Raw genomic sequence first — 26,084 nt, 5'->3', positions numbered from 1 at the left:
GCGTACTGGCGGAAGTTTTCATACCAAAAATTTCTGATGTAGTTTGTGAAGTTTGCAAACTGAAAACCAGTCACCTTAGGTACCCATACCCGTACGCGTACCCATGGAAGTTTTCGAACCAAAAATTTCTGATGAGTTTGTAAACTCAAATCCGGTAGCGAAGGTACGCATACCCGTACGCGTACCCAAACTGGTTATTTCTCAAATCGGTAGTTTCATGAACTTAAACAATAAATCAATAAGGAATGCAATCTTTGCAAACCGTGGCTATATTTTTCATGAATTGATTCAAGTGAATCAAACCGATTTTGTTTCAATTGTGTCTATGTATAAAGATCTAAGCAATTGAACAACTCTTGAACTAGTTCTTATGAGTCATTTGAACTAGTTATGAGAAAGATAAATACGGTTAATGTGAAAGTGCTCATATGGCTAACCATTGGTTAACTATTTGTGAACCAACCCAATGTACACGTTTAGGTACGGTTACTCAAACCTAATTGAATACATTTTATTTGTGTGTGAGACAAGCTAAGTTTCAATCTAACGGTTGAAAGATATTAGCTTGGATAAGTCAGGTTTTTCATCTAACGGTGAATATTGAATTCTTTGTTACCAAGGTAACTTAGATTGCAAACCCTGATTTGAAAAATATATAAGGGAGACGTCTAGCAACTGGAAAAACTAATCCCCAAACCTCATGTGTGATACTAGTTGGTTTTGCTAGAGTTGATTCTCCTTTAACCGTAGGTTTCTTCTCGAGACCCTGTCGGTTAACGACTTAAAGACTTCATTGGGATTGTGAAGCCAGACGAAACTACTTATCTTGTAGTTGAGCGATCTGATCTTTCCATTTTCTATCGTATGAGTTCAATTGAAATAATTGACTTGAGATTATATCTCCGATAGGGCAAGATAAAAAAAATCACAAACATCTTCGTCTCATCGTTTGTGATTCTACAATATCTATTTTTTCTACCATACGATTCATATTATTGTGAGGTGATTGGTAATACTAGGTTGTTCTTCGAGAATATAAGTCCAGTTTATCAATTGGTTCTTGTTCACCTTGATTTATCAAAACACGGAACCAAACTTGTAGGTTTATTTGTGGGTAACAGATTTATCTATCATCGTAGACTTTTCTGTGTGATACATATTTGTTTATTGAAGTCTTCGAATTTGGATCGTAGCAACTCTTGGTCTTGGGTGAGATCAACTAAGGGAATCAAGTGCGTAGTATCCTGCTGGGATCAGAGACGTAAGGAGCATAATTGTACCTTGAATCAGTGTGATATTGATTAGGGTTCAACTACAGTTCAGACCGAAGTTAGTTTGTAGTAGGCTAGTGTCTGTAGCGGCTTAATACAGTGTGGTGTTCAATCTGGACTAGGTCCCGGGGTTTTTCTGCATTTGCGGTTTCCTCGTTAACAAAATTTCTGGTGTATGTGTTATTTCTATTCTGCATTATATTTTGTTATATAATTGAAATATCACAGGTTGTGCGTTGTATCGATCAATTGTGAAATCCAATCTTTGGTTGTTGATTGGAAATTGATTGATCCTTGGATATTGGTCTTTGGTACCATCCAAGTATATTATCCTTGTATTTGATAAAGACTCGCAAATTCTTATTTGCTTGAGTAAAGATCAAATCAAGTGAGAGAGATATTAACTCCTTGATATACTTTTCTCTAGTTGAGTCTGACTGTCTAGTTGATTCTCTAGAAAGTATATTGGAGTTAGTCCATACAGATTGTTAATCTAAATATTGGGTGTGGTTGTTAGACCCCCGCTTCAATTGGTATCAGAGCAGGCAAACACGTTTAAGACCTCAAAAGTCTGTGTTTGTAGCGATCTGACTCTATGGACAGAGGTGTTATCTCTATTAACGTACCACCAGTCTTCGATGGCTCCAATTACTTATGGTGGAAAATTGCTATGCGAGCTTTTCTTCAAGCGCGTGATTTTAAATCATGGGTATATGTTGTTAATGGCTATGATGCTCCCGTTGTTGCGTAGGTAACGTTAATGTCCCAAAAAATATTGGCGAATACGATGCTGCTGAGATACTTGCTGCAAAGCAAAATTCTGACGGTTTGAATGCCATAATACATGCCATTACCCCAAATCTTCAACACCATGTGTCAAATTGCACTAGGTCTAAAGATGCGTGGGATATCTTAGAAACCGTATTCGAAGGAAATACCAGTGAAAAGGAAGCTAGGCTTCAAAACATTAATTCTCATTGGGAAAACCTTCGTATGGCAGATGAAGATTCATTTGATGAGTTTAATCACAAAGTGTCTGAAATTGTTAATGCATCTTTTGCATTGGGTAAGACTATTCCTGAAAAGGACATTGTAATGAAAATTCTCAGATCGTTGCCATCTAGATACGATTCTAAGAAGCGTGCCATCATTGAGGGAAATAACCTTGATAACCTCTCCATAAATACACTGGTTGGGAAGCTCAAGATCTTTGATCATGAACATTCGTTCAAATCAAAGGATGTTGCGTTCAAAGCACTGAAAGACATAAAATTACTTGATAAAAGTAAAAATGTGTATATCTCTGAAGATGATCACTCTGATACGGATTCATCAGATGAAGATCTTGACAAATCAGTCTCGATGATCACAAAACAGTTTAGAGATCTTCTGTTGAAGAGAAGTAAACGGTTCTCCAGAGATAAGCCTAAAGCATCGGTCAAACCTCATAATCGTATTCCTCCTAAAAACAGGGACACAGACGAAACTAATGACGAGGATATGCCTCAGTGCTTTAAGTGTAAAGGATTTGGTCATTTTGCAAACGAGTGCCCAAATCGTAGAAAATACACTGGGAACAAAGGTCTTGCTGCGACACTTGATGAGATGTCTGACAATTATGATTCTGATGAAGATAAAAAATCAAGTGCTGCTCTTCTATGTGAAAATATTGATTTTGATAATTGTAGCAATACATACATCAATCTTGATAATCTTTTAGAATAGAGCCCAATCAAGATGGAAGAATCAATTGAACCCTCTGTTGGAAACCCTTCGTTTAATGTTTCAGGATCTACCTTGTGCCTAGCAGCTTGCGTTTCAAAGGCGCCTGAATCATATTTTGCGTTGACATGCTCCTATTGTTCTCTCAAGGGACATGAGTTTTCAAAGTGTTTCAAGTACAAACACAAGATGAGATATGTCAACATGCTTCAACGAAGAGCAGATCGTCTAGCCACCAAGCTTAAACTCGCGGAGAAAACAGCTGAGGTATGTAAGATCTTATCTTCCTCGAAGAGATTAGTTTCCAAAGATAGAACTAGGCCATTAGAGAAGAAAACTTAGTCTAAACATACGGAAAGGAAGGGTTCCATGAATTCCAACCAAAAGGGTCATGGTGGACAAATTTTTGTTCACCACAGCAAAACTTGATTGTGTTGTAATGTGCATCTTGTCTCATGCGCCTGTTCAAAAGAGACAAGATCTTGCACACCTCAGGCTTTAAAATAAAATAAGAAAAAATTATTATATAGTTTTTGTTTTGTTTTCTAGCTTTGTGTTGCTTGGTTTTTGGAATTCCTTCATATCACTGTTTATATTGAAAAGGACCTGTTTGACAAAAAAGAGGGTTATTATCGACAATTCTACTCTTTATAGGGTTGTGAGTTGAACGTGTACGAACCTATTTAAAGGTTTCGAAACCCTACATTCCTTTTTCCTTCTCTGATACTTTATATCTTAAGACTGCTTGTTGAGTTTTGATTGTGAATTCCTCTCACAAAACCGTGCTTTCATGGAAACTCCAAGCATCATGTCTTTTGATGGAAAGATGTCAATATGATTGTTAAGCCATCAATCACTAAGGAAAAGAGAAATCTCAATTGCCTCCAACTTTAAAAAGAAAAAAGAAGGAATGTGAGGAAGCCAAGAGTTGTTCCTTCAAATTCTCAGAAGTTTTCTGATGTTCTTGAAGAGTTGAAGCTGGCAAGAAAAGAGATTCAACAAATAAAGGCTTGTGTTTTAAGATCATTGGAAATTCAGAAGGCCCTAGTTCGACATCGTCATCCAGAAGGTTTATTGGTATTGACTCCTTCCTCCATGAACCATATGTTCCAATGGCTGTTGACGACAAGGAGTTCGGGGGCGACAAGGAATTTTTCAAAGATCTTAACGTCTAGTAAATCTTCTATTTTCGTGTTTTGTTTAGAAGAATAACTAGAGTTTGGAATATCCATTATTGTGAGTACACATAGTTGTGTCCAACGTTTTTCATCTTCATGTTTATAGATTTATTTGTTTAAATTCTAAAGTTTGGTTTGGAAGATGATTTTTGCAGTATTAATCTTTAAGATTTTATATATTTCAATGTGTTATGGGATATGTGTGTTTCCGTCCGTGAACTATTATTGTCCCATACGATGTCAAAAGTTATTTATTTTATATGTCGATATGCAAGTATTGATACAAGATCGATGAACTTTTGACAAACAAAAGTTAAGCCTATTATGTCAAATTTTGATGGAAGATAGGTTAAAATATTTTGTTAACAAAGATTATGTCTATTATAAGTCGTTATGCAAATAGTGATGAAAATAGAATGAATCTCTGTATATGTCGCAGTATTGATCTTTCCCTGATCCATATTTTATGTGTATATTGCAATGCTCTATAAGGTTTTCTTGTGTTGAGCATAAAATGATTGAATTAATCATTCTTTTATGGTTAACATAGTCTTAGCTCCGTAAGTTATCTTATGTCGAGCATGTTCAATTAAATTTATCACATTTGTGTTTAATTTGATTGAGTATTCCGATTAAATTAATCATGGGTTTACTTGTGGTTAGTTTAATTGAGAATTTTGGATATAGAAAATCATTTCATTATGGTTTTTGGTGTCTAATAAAATCCTTCTTTTCTTGTAAAAGTAAAGTTGCTCTTGTTGTTCTTTCGGGAATGACATCAAATGGGGGAGAGTTGTTTTGAACTTGCGCTTAATTTCCATATCTTTGTGGGGAGTGCGGCTGTGGAATTATTTAGGGGTTATCTTGTATCTTTATAAACTCCTTGGTGAATGCATTTAGCTTCGGCTTTATGATTGCATCTAAATAAGTTGATATGTACTTTTCTTTGGTCTTGAAGTGTCTCCATGAAAATTTTCATTAGGATTCCGTTTTCGTACCTTTGCCAATTTTATTGATCAAAAGGGGGGAGAATTAATATGTAGTTCACACTACAGATACATATGATTTACGTGTTTTACGGGTCATTATGTAAGGGGGAGCGATTTTCATGTTGAGACGAAAGTATTGACTAAGGGGGAGTGATTCATATCACCATAGTATTGTTGTCGAAGTTGTGATATAATAACTTTGATGTTGTTTAATAATACTATGACATTGTATAACAATGATCGAGAGCTTTTGTTTTCTCATTGTTATGGCTACGGAACTTCAAAAACTATGATGCTGAATTGAACATCTATGGAATCATGGAGTACTTGGAAAAGACGAAGTTTTCGAGTAATGTTGAAGCACCAAGAAGATCAAGCATGTGGACGAGAAGCTACAAAGGTTTTATCTATTTTGTAATCCATATATATTGATAGTTTTGTCACTAAAATTGACAAAGGGAGAGATTGTTAGAGCATTGCTCGGTCGAACTTGCATGCGTTGCTATCTCAAGCATGGTTGCCAATGTTAGTGATCAAAACTATATGTCTTGATTTCTAGTTTACTTATGACTAAGTCTCGGTCTAGGATAGTGGTGGGCCCGGGAAAGCGTATAAAATTGAAGCGAAATGAAACGCGGGCCTACAGTAATACCGCAAGTGCACGGTCGTCGGTTGTAGCTCGTGCAAGTACGGGTCGATCCACAGAGACTGGGGGTGTTTGGAGTTTCTAGCTATTTGGGCTCTAAATTGCTATTGGGCTTCTAATTGTGCTTTGGGCTTAGTGGGTTTTTGTAACAATGAAATGGTTTTGGGCTCAGTGGGCTTTTGGATTGACTGTGAACTTATGGGCTTTTGGTCTTTTGATGTGAACTGGGCTTGGTAACAGTGAACTGGGCTTGGTAACAGTGAACTGGGCTTTAGGCCTTAACCTGAACTGTGGCTGGGCCTTGAACTAAACTTTGGTCTTAGCTGAGCCAAGCTCAGTTGCAGCAGCAGCAGTGCAAAGGGCAGGTGCTCAGCAGGGAAAGGGAGAGCAGGAGCTATTCAGGCAGACAAGGTAAAGCAGGCTCTAGGCAGACAGGGCACTAAATCACACAGGACCAAGGATGGCATTTACAATGACATGTACAAAGAAAAAGTGACAATGGTATATACATGGAAGCAACACAGGGCAAAAGGATGCAAATTTACAATGGCAATGAAGATGGTAGTGAAATAATGAGACAATGGATGATAAAACAAAAAAAAACACAAGAAAACAGATACAAATACAAAACACAAAACAGGTGACAGAACAATGAAACTAAACAAGAACAATGGAACCAAGGCCTAAGCCAAGGGCAATGGCAGGGGAGCAAAACTACAAATAAAAAACAGAGAAACAACACAACTAGGTTATGAATCCACCTTGTGACCTAGCCAGATAGTGTAATTCTATGTTAAATCCCTGTCCCTAATGGAGCTAGGTGAAGGTTCAAGCCTGCCTATGTTCCAGGGCATACATAAATGGAATGGAAGGAGAAGAAGCTTGCTCAACTGTTCACTCCTAGCTTGACTGTCTTTTGACAGCACAATCAATCACAAGCACAGTTGAGCACTAAATTCCTCCATTACTCAATCAACTCAATTTACATGAATTATAACCTAGCATTCCACCACTAACAGTGACTTAAGGCATCATCTCAGCCTAGCTATACACATACACATGTGAACTCACATAACAGCAACAAAAACAAAACAATTACTAAAAAGAGCATTGAACTGAACATAAACAAACACAGAAGACATAAAACAAAAACATGAACTGAATTGAAACTAAATAAGAGCAACTGAACTGAAACTAAACAAGAGTAATGGAATAAACATAAAGATAGTTGCAAATTAAACACTAACCCTTGAGACACTGGCTATTCCAGTGCTCTTGGGTGACACACTGGCTAATCCAGGCATAATTCATTACACACACCACAGTCCCCTTTTTATACCCAATTACATAATTAGGGTTTACACCCTTTTCACCCAAAAATTCCCAAAACAGTAGACATTAGGGTTCTACCTAATGTGACAGAAAATCACAGTTAGGTTCAATTACCTACCCTATATCACCCACTTTATCTTCTCCATGCTCTATCTCAACCTAATTAGGATTTATGTAAAAACCCCCAAATTGACAGAACTAGGGTTTGGTAAATTCTTACCCAAATTGATGTGATTTGACGAGTTTTTCTTCGACCCATTATTCTCCTTGGTCTCCTGCTCCTCTCCATGCCTCTGATTTCTTCTCTAGCCCTAGCTATTGTACCAATTTCTTTCCTAGGGTTTTCTGAGAAAGAAAAGAAAAGAAATTGGTAGGATAGATGGCTAGAAGATGGGGGGAATGATTATAGTGGAGTTGGTGGTGGTGTTTAGGTGGCTATGGAGTAGGTGGTGGCGATGGCAGTGGCAGGGTGATGGTGGTGGTTCTGCACAGGGTATGGTGGAGAGGAAGAAGGTGAAGGTCGATTGTTTTGGGAAGAAGGGGATGTTTGGTTAGGTCATAGGGTTCGGTCGCTATGATGTGTAGCGGGAGCATCGATTTCGATGTTTGGCGAATCTCGACCGTGGGATATGGAGATGAAAGATCAATCTGACGGTGAGATGAAGTGGATCCTGAAGCGACCGTTGGATTATACAATACAACAAAATTAACGACACCAGATGGAGTTAGGTGTTGTAGTGTTAAGCGGAAGTATCAAGGTTTGATGCGCAGGCAAAGAAGCGATCGTTGGATTAAACTACAATCTAATCTGAAGGCTTGGAATTTAAGCGCTGTGGTGTTTTGCAGAGACTTCAGATTTTGATGCTCTACGAAGGAGCGACCGTAGGATTTCGATGTAGTCCCATCTAACGGCTGAGAATGGAGGCGGTTATGGATATAGAAAATGGGTTTGGGTAAGGGTTTTGGGCTTTGGGTATGCCAAGCCCATATCTTCTTTAAGAACAATTCTTCCTTCTTGAGCCCATTCCTAGCTTTTTGGACGTGTGCTCCATTCTTTGCGGCTTCCTTGCGTAATTCTTCCCGGATTTTCACTACTTTTCTGCTCTTTTCGCTCCGCGACTCATCCGAACTTCATTTATTACCTAAAAATGCAAGATTAAGTAAGAAAAATATTTATTCTTGAAAACAATGAAAATACAGAATATGGGATAAAATGTAGAATTAATGCACAAAAGATGAGTTAAATGCCAAGAAAAATATATAAAAAAAATGCACTTTTTAGCACTCATCAGATAGTTAGGTATAGTTGAGCTCCAGACTCCATGGCGATTATCTTACGAAGACGAATAAGTACTCAAGGAACCAGTGGAACTTCATCCGACCAAAAGGTATGTGGATACTTGAACTCATCTGTCACTTAAAAGTCTATTTACTCTATCTCCTACTTCCACACATACACATTTGTTATTTCGATCCGAGTTTACTCGCCTATCTTTTTCTCGAAATATCTGTTGGTAAGCTTTTGCTTTAACCATTTTCATCTTTACCCATGACGAAAGTCATGATGACGTTTCAATCTTGAAAATAGCTTTGATGACGATAGTCGATTCTTTTTGTCTAACGACTATTATAATATTATAGAAGAATGTTTCAATGATTGAAATGTAGAGTTGAGATTACCAACTATGGATATAAGCATATAGTGTGTTCGCACATTAGTGTATAAATCCATGTGTCGGAAACCAAGTGTGTGCATATGTGTGCATGCCGTATTGGTGAATGAGACACGTTTGGTACGCGTACCCGTACGCGTACTGGCGGAAGTTTTCATACCGAAAATTTCTGTTGTAGTTTGTGAAGTTTGCAGACTGAAAACCAGTCACCTTAGGTACACATACCTATACGTGTACCCATGGAAGTTTTCTAACATAAAATTTCTGCTGAGTTTGTAACCTCAAATCCGGTAGCTAAGGTACGCATACCCGTACGCGTACCCAAGCTGGTTATTTCTCAAATCGGTAGTTTCATGAACTTAAACAATAAATCAATAAGGAATGCAATCTTTGCAAACCGTGGCTATATTTTTCATGAATTGATTCAAGTGAATCAAACCGATTTTGTTTCAATTGTGTCTATGTATAAAGATCTAAGCAATTGAACAACTCTTGAACTAGTTCTTATGAGTCATTTGAACTAGTTATGAGAAAGATAAATACGGTTAATGTGAAAGTGCTCATATGGCTAACCATTGGTTAACTATTTGTGAACCAACCCAATGTACACGTTTAGGTACGGTTACTCAAACCTAAATGAGTACATTTTATTTGTGTGTGTGACAAGCTAAGTTTCAATATAACGGTTGAAAGATATTAGCTTGGATAAGTCAGGTTTTTCATCTAACGGTGAATATTGAATGCTTTGTTACCAAGGTAACTTAGATTGCAAACCCTGATTTGAAAACTATATAAGGGAGACGTCTAGCAACTGGAAAAACTAATCCCCACACCTCCTGTGTGATTAGTCGATTCTCTTTTAACCGTAGGTTTCTTCTCGAGACCCTATCGATTAACGACTTAAATACTTCATTGGGATTGTGAAGCCAGACGAAACTACTTCTCTTGTAGTTGAGCGATCTGATCTTGCCATTTTCTGTCGTACAAGTTCAATTGAAATAATTGACTTGAGATTATATCTTCGATAGGGCAAGATAAAAAGAAATCACAAACATCTTCATCTCATCGTTTGTGATTCCACAATATCTAGTTTCGCTATCATACGATTTAGATTATTGTGAGGTGATTGATAATACTAGGTTGTTCTTCGGGAATATAAGTCCGGTTATCAATTGGTTCCTGTTCACCTTGATTTATCAAAAGACGGAATAAAACTTGTAGGTTTATCTGTGGGAGACAGATTTATCTATCATCGTAGACTTTTCTGTGTGATACAGATTTGTTTATTGAAGTATTCGACTTTGGGTCGTAGCAACTCTTGGTTGTGGGTGATATCAGCTAAGGGAATCAAGTGCGTAGTATCCTGCTGGGATCAGAGACGTAAGGAGCTCAACTGTACCTTGAATCAGTGTGATATGGATTAGGGTTCAACTACAGTCCATACCGAAGTTAGTTTGTAGTAGTCTAGTGTTTGTAGCGGCTTAATACAGTGTAGTGTTCAATCTGGACTAGGTCCCGGAGTTTTTCTGCATTTGCGGTTTCCTCGCAAAATTTCTGGTGTCTGTGTTATTTCTATTCCGCATTATATTTTGTTATATAATTGAAATATCACAGGTTGTGCGTTGTACCGATCAATTGAGAAATCCAATCTTTGGTTGTGGATTGGAAATTGATTGATCCTTGGATATTGGTCTTTGGTACCATCCAAGTTTATTATCCTTGTATTTGATAAAGACTCGCAAATTCTTATTTGCTTGACTAAAGATCAAATCAAGTGAGAGAGATATTAACTCCTCGATATACTTTTCTCTAGATTGAGTCTGACCGTCTAGTTGATTCTCTAGAAAGTATATTGGAGTTAGTCCATACAGATTGCTAATCGAAATATTGGGTGTGGTTGTTAGACCCCTGCTTTTTCAGTCTTGGTCACCACAGGTGATTGAAACAAACTTTTCTGCATTTATGGATTTTTCACTATCTACAGTTTTTGGCTTGTTTCGTTTCTTCTTCCACCAAATATTGTGTTTCAGTTTTGGATTATCATGAAAGAGATCACTTTTAGACCCATTCACATCCAAATTCATTTTTCCCAAGAAATTCTTAACTTCCAAAATCATGGATTTTTCCTTTTCCATAGTCATGGAATTTTCTGGGAGATTCATTTTTACACTCAATGCATTATTGACTTTTTTTGGTACCCAATTCTGAGTGTGTTAGGAGCAACCGAAACCTTCTTCCTAATATTATTTTCAAGATTTTTTGAAAGAGAATCGGATTGACTATTCTTTTGCAAGTTAGTCTTTCTCCAATTGGGAGCATCGGATCTTATATTCGTCTTTACAAAGTTATCATTTTGATAATCATTACAATTGTGAAAAGGCGTTGTATGACGTTTATAGGGAAATATAGGTTTATCACAACACTGATTTCTTTTCCTAAAGGTTGGACGTTGACAACCCGTAATGCCAAGGGTATTAGCCTTAACATATGATCTAGGTTTAATAACTTCTTGTGATGCCCAAACAATAACATCGTGAAGTTTTCATTCCTTATACGAAAACGACATCCCCTTTGCAGATGGCCTTTTATTTCCGTAATAATAGCAAACATAAGGAATGTTATTACCTGGATTCGTGTGTGCTGGCTTTGGAGATTGATAAACTTTTCTCTTTCTAACCTTAACTATTAGTGTAGATATTTCAATTTTTCCATCAGTGGAAACCTTTGGTTGAAAAGAAGCACTATCCTTGACAAATTTTACCTCTTTGCTAATACTTGGAGCATTTATTCCCTTATAGCCCAATCCTCGTGTATCACGATGATTTTTAATTGCTCCTAGCATAGTGGTTAATTTATTTGAACTAGTATTGAAATTTTTCAAGTCCTCTTCCAACATCTTTATTTTATCAAGAGCAACAGTCAAATCAGCCTCAAGGCATTTTTCTTGAGTGAGACGAGCGCTTTCTCTGTCGTCAAAACTTATTTGCTGGGAGTTAATCCTTGCTTCAAATGCTGCAAGTTTTTCTTCCAACTTATAGAAATCTCTACGAATATTATCACATTCAAGTTAATTTTTACTCAGGTCATTCTCACGATCTTTGAGGATCGAATCATTAATGGAATTCCAGCCATAAAGACCTGAGAAAATTCTTCTCAATTTCTTGTTTTCTCGACAGAGATGGGTCAGAAAATGAGTGACACAAGAAGTCGTCAACTTTTCAACCGGTTCCAACACCTTAATATACTCTAAGACTTCCTCATCTACATCTCTATCAATATCTGAGTCCCCTTCATCAGAAAGTTAAACCAGTTGTTCTGCTAGGCGTGTTACATCCAGAGGATGTTTAGATTTTAATATGGATGCGACAGTTTCCTCAGGAGTCGGATCCAAACTATGATCAAAATCATCTGGTTGATTCTTAACTGGTGATACGTTAATTATTAGAGATCACACTCTTGTCCATATAGTCAGATTGCTTCAAACACAGACTTATTAGGTCCTAAACGTGTTTGCTTGATCTGATACCAATTGAAAACGCAGGGGTATCAAAATACACTACCAATTTTTTCTTAGGCAACCTGTATGGACAAACTTAAATGTAATTCAAAGAGTTCAACTTAATGAATCTCAATCAAGGAATAATATTCAAAGTTGTATCTCTTTCTCTCACAATCAGAAAGTTTACAGAGACAAGTCCGTGAACCTGATTTTCCGGTGAGAGTACTTGTTGATTCCAAAGATCAATTTCCAATTATCAATCAAGTCGTATCCAACAAGCATGGATGGATGCATCTACGATTGATCAACGCACAACCTGTGGTATTTCAATCATAAAGATAAACAATATAAGGCGCAAAAAGAAATAATACAGACACCAGAAATTTTTGTAACCAGGAAATCGCAAATACAGAAAAACCCCGAGAAATTTTGTTACTTAACCTGTTCGTGAACAGTTATATCATGGCATGTATACCGGTATGTAAACCTTAAGACATAATCGAGTTCCGGAGTTCACATAACTTTTTAGGTATGCGTACTGGTATAGATACCTTTTAAACATAAACGAGTTCTGAGGAGTCCACAGAACTTTTGTGGTATGCGTACCGGTATGGATATCAAATCGGTTATGTAACCAATTGTTCTTTTCTAGTACGCGTACTGGTTTGCGTACCGATCCAGGTTCACGAGTTCACAGACTTTTAAAGGTGTGCATACTAATGTAAGTACCAAAAATTTGTTTGTCGACATATAGCTACTCTGTTACGTGTACTGAGTACACGTATTACGGCTTCAAACTTATAACAGTTTTCCCAGTTTGTAAGACTGGTATGTACACTGTCTTGTATCCGAATTTAAAGTAGTTCTATATTTCTCTCTAAATCGATTCGAAACATTCCCGAATAACATCAATGACACTTATCACTGTTTCAGGCTATTTTCAAATAATAACTCTTGAATCATGATTTTGATTGCGAACAATAAATTTTCCTTAGTCGAAATTCATCAAGTATGAACAAATTTTCATTAAGCTTAGTCATATTTCGAGAACTAATTACAAGATGAATCTTGACTCGAAATTCTTGATATGCTTACGATAGTCTAATTAGTTATGCGACATCGTCTCATAGATAGAAAGATGAATATACTTGAGAAATAGGTGGTTCAGTCTTCACTTACCTTTTGTTGAAGAAGTTCTCCAAAAGCTTAGGTTTATCTTCGCCTTTAACGGTAGAACGCAATGATGACTGTCGTGATGTCCGTTTCTCAACTACACTTTTATCCTAATCCGAGACTTAACTAATTGTAGACTAGAAATCAAGATATAGTTTTGACAACTAAATTTGACAACAAGCTTGAGATATAAACACTTGTGAAATCGACCGAGCAATGCTCTAACAATAGTTCTTACAGATATAATTAACAAAAGAAATGCGGATATTCCGTGAAAGCCACAAAACACAATGCAAGAAATAATGAAGGTCTTAGGGGATCTTCCTCTAGCCCGAGTTAAATATATTAACAGGAATCATAATACAGCGGCAGACTCGCTAGATAAAGAAGCAAGGATCAAGAAAATACAACATATGTCTACCTATTTACGGGGGGGAAAAAATCAAATATCCTTACAAATGTATTTGATAAAAATGATATTGTGAATTTGATTAAACTTCTGATTATAATGATGTTTTATATTTATTATTTTGTATTCTAGTTGTGTTTAATTAAGATTTTAAAATAGCGGAATTATGATAATCTTAAGATTCTGAGAGTATTACCGAACAGTATGTTGAATTTAAAATAAAATAAATTTGTGAATCCCGGAAATTTTACTGAGTCGCCAAATATACGAAGAATTTGCATGAGTCCCAAAACTTGACATCTCATAAGATTATAAACTCTTTGAAATTGTAAACTCTGCAACCAAATACTACCTCTTAAAACAAACAAATAACAATTACATGGGTGGTTGTTCAATTTTGGTGTAAAAGAAAATACAACGGAATAAAGTAGCTCGTTTCCTAACAAAACATAATTGCGGGGATAGCTCAGTTGGGAGAGCGTCAGACTGAAGATCTGAAGGTCGCGTGTTCGATCCACGCTCACCGCATCAGATTTTTTGGTGTTTGACCGCATCAAATTCATTTTTTAACTGTTTGAGAGATACGAACCAATGATCCGACATCGTTAATACCGCCAATAATTTATTCGTTAATAAAGATATCGGGATGTACGATTTTTATGTTACCCAAATGCAATCAAGAGGAAGAGATCCCTTCTTCCCTTGACTTGGTTTAGTTTAGGGCACCTACTCCCACTTTATATTAACTAACAATTAACTCTGGTATATTTATTTAGTTAGCGTTCCTAAATCCAGAGCCATCTAGTAAAACTTTATATACTCGGCAGCATATATTTTGGCAAATCTGATTAAAACTTCATAACCAATTTCAGTTGATGGTAAGTTGACAGAATATCAAAAATCTTTACCCTCCGCACAGAATAAGTCATACTACCAACTGTTGGGCGAGAGAATCTTATCAAATGTCGATATTGGTTAGTAACATTTTAACCTTCTGATTCAACCCTCTCTTTTGTTTGTTGCTTAGAAGATCTTAGAGCCCTAACTCTGCAAAAGCAGCTTACATTCTGCTCAAAACCAAGCCCACCCTAAACGCGATTACATGAGTTCGTTTAATACGTCTACGTATTTCCAACCTCTCCCCGTCAACACTTATGGGATGTAAAACCAGACGTATCGTCGTCTCAACTCTCAACCTCATCAATGAATGAACTAATCAATATGATCATTGGACCACTGGCAGGACATCGTACTCAACCACATGTATAAGGCAGGCAGGAGCATGAGACTGCTTACTTGAAAAAAGATGATGTATCCTACCACAACAACTAATGCATTTTGATTTTGAGTTTAGCACAAAAACAGTTAAAACGGTAGGGTCCAATGAAAACAAGAAAAGAAACAATAAAAAGGAAATTTTTTTGGGAAGTAGTTAAACAAATCCCGGATCTAGTTACCAAATATTATTATTATTATAGGATTTGGAACTACCACAATACAAGGTTTTTTATTTGTATTCTATTCAATTTCGGTTTTGTTATTATTAAGGTTTTTGGTTTGAATCCAAATCACATAAACAACAAACCTTCAGCAGTAATTACTACTGCCTAATACATTTTATTTCTCTTTAAATACTCTTTTTATATATTCTTCTCTTCTCCAAGTGTTTTAGTAGATTTTTGGGGTACGTAAATCATTTACAAACAAAAAAAAGTTGGATATGTATTTAATGAAGTAATGTTTTCCTTCTGTGAAAATGGGGAGATTGTTGGATTATTTCTTGGGTAAAGATGGAACAAGAAGGCTCATCATCAAGAGGAAAGATAGTGATGCTGGTGAAGCAGGTAATCTAGCTCATCTCCATTGTCGCATTTCATTTTTCATGTTTTTTGTTGCCTATCAGATTTACATGTTCATGAGATCCTTTTGTTTCTGTTTCTGTTTCTGTTTCATAATATCATGCGAAAAAAGCCTGCTGATTCATCTTTTGATTTCTGTTTTTGGATTTATGATATCTGAGATTTAGTTGTCCTTGATGAATTTAAGAAGATAATGTTTGGATATGTGTAGACTGGATTACAACTGTGTATAGGTTTTTCTTTAGTACTATACATTAGCTTCATTTGGAATGATGATGTTGGGAACTTGATTATTCACTAATGGCCTTCTTTGTTTTTCTTTCTATTCAAAGAAAAGTTGTGTTTTGAGTTTATTTGGTTTTAATCTCGCTTACATTGCTAGGCCGGGCATTGGAGGAACTACGGTCTTCTCTTTTCAATGATTTACGATCTTCGGAAGGAGCTAAGCGTCAACAGCAGCGGTTATGTGGACCTTCCGTGGCGCTGACCTTCAATTTTGTGGTTTCCGTAGCAATAATCATGGCAAACAAATTGGTTTGTATCTACTTCCTCACTATACATGAGAGGATAGTGTACCGTTCTCACGCATTTTCTTGTAGTTAATGAAATTGTGTTCAACAGGTGATGGGGAAGGTTGGTTTTAACTATCCAATATTCCTTACATTAATCCATTACATCTCTGCGTGGTTTCTTCTTGCCATCTTCAAGGCATTGTCGTTGTTACCAGTTTCTCCTCCTTCAAAATCTACGCCTTTCTCTTCACTCTTTGCTTTGGGTGCAGTCATGTCTTTCTCTACAGGCCTTGCTAATATCAGTTTAAAACATAACAGGTATGAAATATACCTACGCCTTTCTTGTGGTAATAAGTTCTTAGTGCATATCGACTTGCAATGTGACATTCGTCTATCTCATGTGTCCAATTCCATCTGTGATTTACTTTTTCAGCGTTGGATTTTATCAGATGGCAAAAATTGCAGTCACTCCAACAATTGTTCTAGCAGAGTTCATTCTCTTCACTAAGAAAGTTTCCTTCAATAAGGTGTGTATCAACATTTCAGTAAGTCAGTTTTGCTATTACTTATGGAAGTTATAAGAATTACTGATTCAACTCTCATGTCAAAATGGTAGGCTCTTTCTCTAGCCGTTGTCTCAGTAGGTGTGGCAGTTGCAACCGTGACAGACCTCGAATTCAACTTTTTCGGTGCGTGCATTGCACTAGCATGGATAGTTCCAAGTGCTATAAATAAGATACTATGGTCTAATCTGCAACAAAAAGGAAATTGGACTGCTCTAGCGTATGCATCAAACTTTTTTTCAGTGTGTATAAGCAATTTGATCTCTCGATCTCAGTTCTAACTGAATCACAATACGTAACTGTAGGTTGATGTGGAAGACCACACCAACTACCATTTTCTTCTTGCTTGCATTGATGCCATGGTTGGATCCACCCGGAGTCTTGTCCTTCGCATGGGACGTCAATAACACATCAGCTATAGCCATATCAGCGCTCCTTGGTTTTCTACTTCAATGGTCTGGAGCTTTGGCACTTGGGTAAGATTCTTTTCTCTCATTCTAATGGTCATGGTACCGTACATTTGGCCAAGTCAGGGATGTTTTACTTTCTTTTCCTACAATCGGTTATCACTAACTTTACAAAACAAAAATGCATGCAGAGCTACATCGGCAACATCGCATGTCGTTTTGGGTCAATTCAAGACTTGTGTAATCCTGCTTGGAGGATATCTGATATTCAGTTCAGATCCAGGGGTTCTGAGCATCTGTGGAGCTGTGACTGCTCTGTGTGGAATGTCAGTATATACCTCTCTAAACTTGCAAGAGGCGAAGGAGTCAAGCAAGCTATTGCCGAAGCAGAATTCTTCTTTGATAAAAACAAAATCCAATGTTGCTGTAGTAAACTTAGAAAAACTAGAAGTGAAGAGTGACACTACAGAAACTGTTGTTTGAAATTTGAACTCAATCATCTCATAACGCAGTAGCTGGTGAGAAAGAGCGAAAGATCCATATGAATGTTCTGATAGATTATGATTATACTGTTTCATTGCAGACTCTGAGAGAGAATTGCACATACATCATCTTACAGCAAAGATTTCTACAGTGGTAACTTGATCATAATTTGAGCTGTATCGTGTCCTAGAGCACCCGAACAGCATTCCTAAACCTTTCTTTATTAATTTCTCTCCATCACTCCAACTCCTGATAAAATACCTTACATTCTCATTGATCATCCAAAACAAATAAGTAAACTGTAAACCACTATAGTGAATCACAAGACCTCCTACTGCTGAGCATATCAATTTCCTCTACTTAAACCCAATTCCTAATAACAAATACAAGGGTATAGCCTACTTTTAGGCACATGAGCTCACCTAGGAGGCTTGGCACTTTCTAACAGCTTCAAGAAGCAAAACATTTAGATCGTTTTGACAGTTGAACAAATGTAATTCTACTCCTTTATAACCAATTACAACAATGTAAAGTTTGTTTAGTACAGAATTTAATTTTAGTTACCAAAATTTAATTTACAGGTACGAATTGGTGAAACTAAGGTTGATGAATGAGAAAAAAGCACCAAATTTTTATCTTACCTTCCGGAAAGTCCTAGGAGACACCCAGATAAAGGAAAAGAAATGAAAATACCAAATCTTTTCAGCACCTACAGACAATTAGAAGGCTAGAAGAAGAATAAGAACAACAAAAGGGGGGGAACCCGAAACCCTGCAGTAACTAACAAAAGACCTGCTCTGTCCATCAATTTCTCTCTAAATTAACTTGAAAAATGGTCATTTAGTAAATTTGTCTTCCATTCACCACTGGAAAAATCTTCCCCAATTTCTCAGCCATCTTTATATTATTTACACTCCAAAAGCAGGCCGCTGTATTTTCTCCCCTAACTTTTTGGGTCTCTCAGAAAATCCAGAAGATCGACTTGTATTTCTCGTTTTAGTAAGTCTCCAAAAAATATAATGTAACTTCTTTCTATTTCAGTAAGTATTGGTCCAATTCACCTGTGTGCGTTGAGGCTGCTGCTGATAAACACCTGCAGGAGGCCCTACCATTTCAACAGCTCCAGCCATGGCTTGAGACTGCTGAAGCAGAGGGTGAACAGTTCCTCCCATTGCCTGTGTTGGGTGATATATCCCAGCAAAGGCTGGATGCCCAGTTTGGGATGGAGCAAATGCTATGTGCTGTCCCTGAGGCAGATTGTAAAAAGGACCAGCCTGCATTCCAGAAATCTCTCTCCCTGGTGCAGGAACCCAGACAGCTGAACCACCTTCACTCTGCAAAATCAAGTGTGATCTAAGTTATATAAAAGCATATCTAAAAGTCACTGAAGCTGGCATAGCCCATCACCAAAACATTAGAAGATGTACAGCTTTCAAAAATAATGAAATAAATAAACGAAAATGTTAATTACCAATGATGGGACCAGAAAGTAAGACTCAAATATAACTTCAACCAAGGTAGCAGGTTGAATCATATAAACAAGACTACAAGCAACTACTCAATATTGACATATAATCACCAAATGGATCTATACAATCTAAAAGGCCAACATCACCATTGTATACAACTTTTTCTTAAAAATGTGCTATCAGGTGGAATTTTCAAGCATAAGCAACCAGCAAGACAGGGATTTCAGACACACCAAATGCTGATATGGAGAATCCATTGCCTCACTGACTCACTGGTAACAGAACACCAGAACTGGCTCCTTCGACAGGAAACCAAAATCCAAGTCAAACCCTATGCCCAACACAAATTGCGGAGTAAATTCTCTTTAAAGACCACATAAAACTGATCCTTACACCACAATGCAGTGGCTCTTTTGTCTTCTATGGTGGAACAGACCATATATTGAATCAAACTACCCAAACATGTACTAACTTGAGTAATACACAAAATGCTAACCATATTTGAATTTATAATTTCACCATTCTGTTTGTTAGCCTGTAACTGCAACTAATTGTTATGATAGACAAATCACTTAAGCTAAGGTTTATGATAGACAAATCACTTAAGCTAAGGTTTATGGTAAGTAAACAAACCTGTGGAGCGGTGATGTAGACATTATTTTCTTTAAACTGAGGCGCCACTAAATCTTCATTCCCGGAGGAGTTACCACCAGTGGTGGAAGCAGGACTGGGACTGTAACCAGATGGGAGGGAGCTAAACTGTGCATAGCCGGGTTGCATTCCAATGTGGGTTGGGTTTCCTGTAGTGCCGCCAACTTTGAATTGTGGAAGAGAGTATTTGATACCTGTAGCAGCAGCAGCTGTTGCTGCAACAGGAGTCGGGTACACACTGCCACTTGGGGGTTGTTGAGGGAACGCACTGTTGCTCAAGAATTGGTGAATTGTGGGAGGTGGCACAAAATAAGGTGAATAGTATGAGCCGTATGGAAGGTAATTTGGAGGAAAATGAGGCATGTGCATCGCTTGAGGGTGTCGAAAAACAGGAACTGGTTGCTGGGATACCGAAATAGAACTTGGCATGACTCCAATAGCTTGGCTCGCATGAGGTGTTGGACTTGTAGAATGAATAAGAGAATCCCCACTCTGCAATCAGCCATATTTATACATAAAAATCAGGAGTTGACATAATAAATATTTAACAAATGATTCTAAATAGGAGCATGCTATAACAGTACAGGGAGCCTTTTCAAGGAGATGATGTATAATACACTCTATCATCCAAACCACGAAACAACAGATGTGGAAGGCATGTTGCGAAAGAATAAACTAGTTACAGAGTTATGTATAACAAAAAATGTAGATACTAAATATATCATGAAAAAACAAATTGAATGAGCTAGGCATGTCTAGGAACTCTTCTGCTCTCTATTGACTAGTTTGGACAGCAACCATATAACAGAACATAGACATTTGAGTACATAAACACACACACACGCGCGCGCGCGTCTACCAATATCTACCGCACCAAAAGACACATACTACCAGCATAAGATAATGGTGTAGGTCTCCTTCCCAGACCCTGTGTAGACAGAACCAAGTACACCAATAGAGTAGCAAATCCAACTACCAGAGTGACAGAATCGGATACAGGTAACACTCTACTGAAGTTTCTCGCAGAATTACATCTCATGTATTATGAAAAACAAACGAGCTTACAGTGCACAACATTCCCAAAATCAGAAGTGCACACACCTCAGACTAATACTTGTCACCTGCGCTACCCTATCGCATGGGTGAAAGGTACAAAGAACATTGGGCTAGACATGGGCGATAGCTACATGGATCAGAAGCCCCTTATATTGCTAAAGAGAACATAAACCAGCAGTCCACAGTCTACACGAACACTGAACACGAGCTTAACCTTCACAAGGTAGTTGCCATCCAAACGAGTGAATGACGACTCTAGTTCTGACACTGGAAGGATTATGTAACTATATGAGTTTTGGCTTTAATAAGATCAAGAAATTTACTGATCATCTGCACAACCTTGATCAACGACAGTGTCTTATCTGGAGCTTTTGGTTCTTTAAGATACCCAACAAGATAAGTTGGAAGAACTACGCACCTATGCGCTGAGGTTTATAAACATCAAGCTGTAACATGTATGAAGTGCATACCTCTTGAGGAGATTGACCAGCCTGCGAGGACAATAGTGCTATATTTCCATTAAACTTGGTTGCAGCAGCAGCAGCGGGTGTAAGTAAGGGAGAGAAGCGGCCGTCACCGTCAGTACCAGCTCGATATACTTGGCTGTAATAGTTTGCAGGATCAAATGATTGCTGAACCTAGACAGCAAAAAGAATTTTGCAAAGATTAAATGTAAGTAGAAAATGATGTTGAAAGAGCACAACTTAGGTTATAATTTACAAAAGATGCTTTTAAGCCCACTGGTACATATATCGATGAATTTCAATGGGAAACAATTGTGTCGAGTTGTATTTTGCTAGCTTATAACGCCAAAATCATGGGACACATAAGCTAAAAAACTGACATAAAAACAAATTTCAACACCACAAAGGATGATTAAAAACAAAAAAAAGGGAAATACAAATCAAATACTAACAGAGAGAAGATGGAGAGCTTACGACAAAGGCACGTGCCTGGGGGTCAGAGCTATCGAAGGGAGCAAACTGGGTTCCCAACATTGGCGGCATCAATCCAAAAGTGGAGTACGTCGGAACAGTGTGGACCACGGAAAATTGAGGACCTCCTGGAGGGAGTACGGTCTCTAACTTGGGCTGGTCATGATCCTCCACTGCAGAAGATGAAATATTGGCCTCTTCAGGTGATACATTTTCCATCACATCCTTGGGCGACTGTGAGTCGTCAAAATTTTCTCCTTCCAGGGCATCTTCGGGCGTCTCCTGATTGCTGCACCCAGATAAAAAAGAAACAAAACATATGATAAGATTTTCAACTCCAGAGCACATAACATGAAACAGAAAGAAAAAAAAAAGAAAAAAAAAACACCAGAGATATGCAACAGAGGTCCAGCAAGAGTTACTCAAGCCATTCAAGATATTAGTCCTATGATGTGGGTATCTGACTGTAGCCAGCCCATTCACAACTGACAACACATTTCATTACAACTTTCCAATCAATGCAACCGAAAAGGTAGTGTAAGTCAAATATACGCGTAACGACTTTCGAAGCTCATGAGTAAGCTTTGGCCCACTAGTGTCACATCTAACAATCTAAGGACTTTTAAGGAAAAATGAGAGCTGCTATGCTTACTGACCTCGAGAACGATTCTTCAGCAACTTCTGCAGTTTCCTGAGGGGATTCCGATAAAGGTGTAGAGCTCTTTTCAGCATCATGGCCACCAATATAGCTTGTTGTCACGCCAAAACCAGCTTCAAAGCTTCCAAAACTCAACCCACTTCTTTCAGATTCAGCGACATGGAGATGGTTCGGAATAATAACATGTTGACTGTCAGAGAAAAAATGCACCTCTTCTAGCTTCTTCTGAAGTGGCATAATTGCATCTTCAGATACAGACTCCGTAAGTTCAGGCACTGACTCGTCACCGGCCTCGTCTGTAACGGTTTCAATCTTTAACATGGCAACTTCACCTGAAGCCAAAGCTGCATTTGAACTCATTGGCTTTGGTTTCCACTCCCTACCAGGGCCTACAGCTGGATACAAAAATGAAAATCATTATCGGATAATTTAACAACCGTAGATTTTCTTCTAAATTCACTAATTCTCAATCACTAGCTTTAGTAGCTCATAGCTCCTAGAACTGGTCTACTAACATATTCCATGCAGGAAACAATATCATTGGTGAACTGTAGTTGAAACAGTAGCACAAAAACTGGTAAGGATCAAAATTACGTTTCTGAGGACCAGAAATCTGTTGGGAGTGACTACCATAATTCGATGATGGCCTGCTAATTGACCCACCTTGTGAAGAAGAAGGTTCTGACAACTCCAACTGCTGGCTGTTTTCCGCTCCCAAAGGTTTTATTGTCATCTGCATTGCAAATAGAAGGGAGTTATCAATTTTATAGTTTTGGTTTTGGTTTTTTAAGATAACAAATAAACATAATGTTTAGTTGATTGTGAGAGAGAACTTTATTTACTTGGGAACTGTCTGCAATCTCCTGACAAGTAGAGGATATAGTATCGTTAGGGGCATCTGAGTTAGGTTCCACGGCTGCACGTTGAACCCTCACTTCACGCTTAATTGTTCCTACTGCACCAGGGACTCGTGAGTCTACAGACGGCACCAGAACGGGATCTGAAGCCGAGGAATAAACTCCAAGCACAGATGGTGGTGGTACAATGTGCTTGGGATTGGGTGTAGACCTCTCACGTGAAATGTTGACTCCAGATGGTGGGGTAATTTTTCCATTAACATGTGGTTCTGGTGCATTCCTTACCTTAGTAAAGTTCACAGAAAAGTTCGTACCACCACCTGTGGCCATCTGTGTGGGAGGCCCAAGAATTGAACTTCCATTAGGAGTATTAAAATTTCCATTTGCCATCCCTGGTAGAGAACTGTAAAAATAACCAATGTAATTATAATTCATTCACATTCCAATCAAATACTAGTTACATAAAAGAACTCAGAAAGGCGGCATTATCTAAATGAAACTGGAGACCGAGACATTTCAAATAAAACTCTACAGAAAGCTACCTTGCAGCTTTATTTTCCGTATCCAGAGAAACCGGCAAATCAAGAATACCCGCTTTATCTGGTCCCTGATTGACTCCATTTTCCTTCACAGATATACCATTTCTCCCAACACCAGCATCTGGACAGACAGCTATTAAATGAAGTGGACAACAATAAAAACCAAAGGACAGAGGAACATACGTTTCCCACATTAAATTATGGTTTATAAATGTATCATTTAACCAAGGCCATAGGCAAATTCGATTGTGAGACTGAGATTATAAGGGAATTTGAACCTTGAGAATTGTAGCGAGGAAACTCGTTTGGCCGCCCACTCCTACCTCCTCGCCCCTGGGGGCCAGGCCTCCACCTAGAATCTGCCAACTCTCTGATGTTCACATTCTGCTATGAAAAATAAGCATACATACTAAGTTGATAATGATTTGAAAAGGCAGTAGAAAAACTTCAGTAGAAACATTTGTAATGACTTTATGTACTTAAGATCAAAGAAGCTGATTTGTTCTGAATCAAAGTAGATCTCAAATGAAATACACCAATGTAAGCGTAACAGACTTGAAACATCACAACCTCGTGTAGAAAATTGGTACCGCTGAAGACTCCCAGAACACATAACAGTAACTACACTTTGCTAACAATAAAGATTCCCGTATGTAAACCTAAAAGGAATAATCATGTGTTGGATCCAATCCTCCCATAGACATTTAAGATTTAACAGATACCACATATTAGTGTCAGATAAAACGGATTGAGGAGTTTCCCCGTATCCACCTCCAACCATGTAAATATATTGACCTTTTTAAAAAGAAGACGAGAAAGGCGAACATCGATTATTTTCAAGAAAAAGTCATTTCACAGAAAAATAGTGAATGGGTAAAATGTAGCTGCAATAGGTTCCAAGGATGGGTCTTTCAAACATGGTTCAGAATACATACAACCTTAAACAAAGCGTAGTGTCATCACTATTACCTTAAATTTAATCAAGAGAGTTAGAAGAGATGGTTACCTCTTTTTTCTTATCACGCTTCCTCTTGACCTCATGAAATGTATCTGCATAGCAATCCATAAACTTGTTTTGAGATTGCAAACACAAGGAAGACACTAATCACGTCACAAATACTCTAGGACAATAGACAGGTAAAAAAAAGGCAAGTCCATCACACAACCACCAGCGCAGTAGAAAGAGGAGAATAATCACATCTACTTCCAAGTTACAAGACCCATTCTGATAATTTCAGTTTTACTATCTTATTACATGTTATTTGAAATTAGGGCAAATAAAGTGAAAAATGAACCAATTTAGGGCAAAAAAAATAAGTGAAGTCAAAAGACTCACAACAGAACCCTAGTGTATTTAGCTGCTAAAGATTCAATTTTTCCTCTCTGAACAGCAACATAGAAAGAGAATCATTAACCCATTATCACAACTCAGTTAAACATAGAAACACATCAATACCAAGAATAAGGAGCAAAAACTTGACCTAAAACAGGAATAAATTTCAAAAGAAATACATTTTAGAATGGAAAAGGAAAGTATTTACCTTGATACAATAGTCTCTGAGTGGTCTCGTTTGGATCCATAGAACACTCTTTAAGCATTGCATATATTTCATCATCACTGTGATTACCAGCGATCTCTTTGATGTTTTGGATCGTTTTCTTAACGGTGTTAGGGATTGAAACCCTAGAAAGGCTACTCATGTTTTCTTAGAGGAAAAAAATGTGTGAAAATAGAGAGAAAGAGAGAGGTAAGGGGGTAAAGGCAGAGTCTTTCAGAAAATGAAAACAAACAGAGAAAAGGGAAATGGAGAGGGTTTGGAAGAAGAAGAAGAAAAAAAGGGGGAAACTTTTGTTGAGGTTTGAATTGAAAACCTAAAAAGGACGAAAGAAGAAGAAGAAGAGAGGGGAAGAAAAAAATAAAAATAGAGAGAGAAGAAGAAGAAGAGACGGGAAAAAATGATGTTAAGAACTTAAGACAATGCTACACCTCCTTCGGAGCGTTTAGGGCTTTGTAGTTGTTTTTCATGTTATTTTCATTTTATTTTATTTATTTTTTATGAAAATAATCCGAATCTATTTTCCTTGTTCTGTGTTGTGCTTTGAGCCAAACCGAAAATAAGGAAAGCACATTAAAAATTAAATTGGGTTACTGCAGGGTCAGTCTAGTCGAGTAAGCAAATTTGGTGTTTTGCATGCAGGACTT

The 26,084-nt window shown here is 37.6% G+C and overlaps 2 protein-coding genes and 1 non-coding gene across 8 annotated transcripts; 2 read left to right on the top strand and 1 right to left on the bottom strand.

Moving 5' to 3' along the window:
* Positions 1-14,347: 14,347 nt before the first annotated feature.
* Positions 14,348-14,420, top strand: TRNAF-GAA. Its single transcript has one exon. It is a non-coding gene; the product is annotated as a tRNA-Phe (tRNA).
* A 910-nt stretch (positions 14,421-15,330) lies between these two features.
* LOC113301812 (nucleotide-sugar uncharacterized transporter 2-like) lies at positions 15,331-17,895 on the top strand. The gene is made up of 7 exons (XM_026550644.1): positions 15,331-15,736; positions 16,134-16,285; positions 16,373-16,581; positions 16,697-16,790; positions 16,880-17,046; positions 17,132-17,302; positions 17,425-17,895. Exons 1-7 carry the CDS (start codon positions 15,649-15,651, stop codon positions 17,714-17,716), a joined length of 1,173 nt encoding a protein of 390 aa, XP_026406429.1. The 5' UTR covers positions 15,331-15,648; the 3' UTR covers positions 17,717-17,895.
* A 311-nt stretch (positions 17,896-18,206) lies between these two features.
* On the bottom strand, positions 18,207-25,864 carry LOC113301783 (GBF-interacting protein 1-like). 6 transcript variants are annotated; one of them, XM_026550604.1, is made up of 11 exons: positions 25,423-25,864; positions 24,888-24,931; positions 24,160-24,268; positions 23,885-24,014; positions 23,328-23,745; positions 23,149-23,218; positions 22,484-22,880; positions 21,831-22,116; positions 21,363-21,530; positions 19,819-20,328; positions 18,207-19,050 (listed from the first exon to the last, which is right to left on the bottom strand). In XM_026550604.1, the coding sequence occupies exons 1-11, from the start codon at positions 25,580-25,582 to the stop codon at positions 18,754-18,756; spliced, it is 2,589 nt and encodes an 862-aa protein (XP_026406389.1). In that variant the 5' UTR covers positions 25,583-25,864; the 3' UTR covers positions 18,207-18,753. The 6 variants fall into 6 exon arrangements, with proteins under 6 accessions (XP_026406389.1, XP_026406416.1, XP_026406399.1 ...); XM_026550631.1 differs by having other exon boundaries at positions 21,846-22,116; XM_026550614.1 differs by having other exon boundaries at positions 23,885-24,002.
* Between the last annotated feature and the right edge of the window lie 220 nt (positions 25,865-26,084).

The sequence above is a fragment of the Papaver somniferum genome, chromosome 1 (genome assembly GCF_003573695.1).
Source record: "Papaver somniferum cultivar HN1 chromosome 1, ASM357369v1, whole genome shotgun sequence".
In the NCBI taxonomy this organism is placed as follows: Eukaryota; Viridiplantae; Streptophyta; class Magnoliopsida; order Ranunculales; family Papaveraceae; genus Papaver; species Papaver somniferum.
The sequence above is the reverse complement of the archived record's forward strand: the minus strand, read 5'-3'. Positions and strand labels throughout refer to the sequence as shown.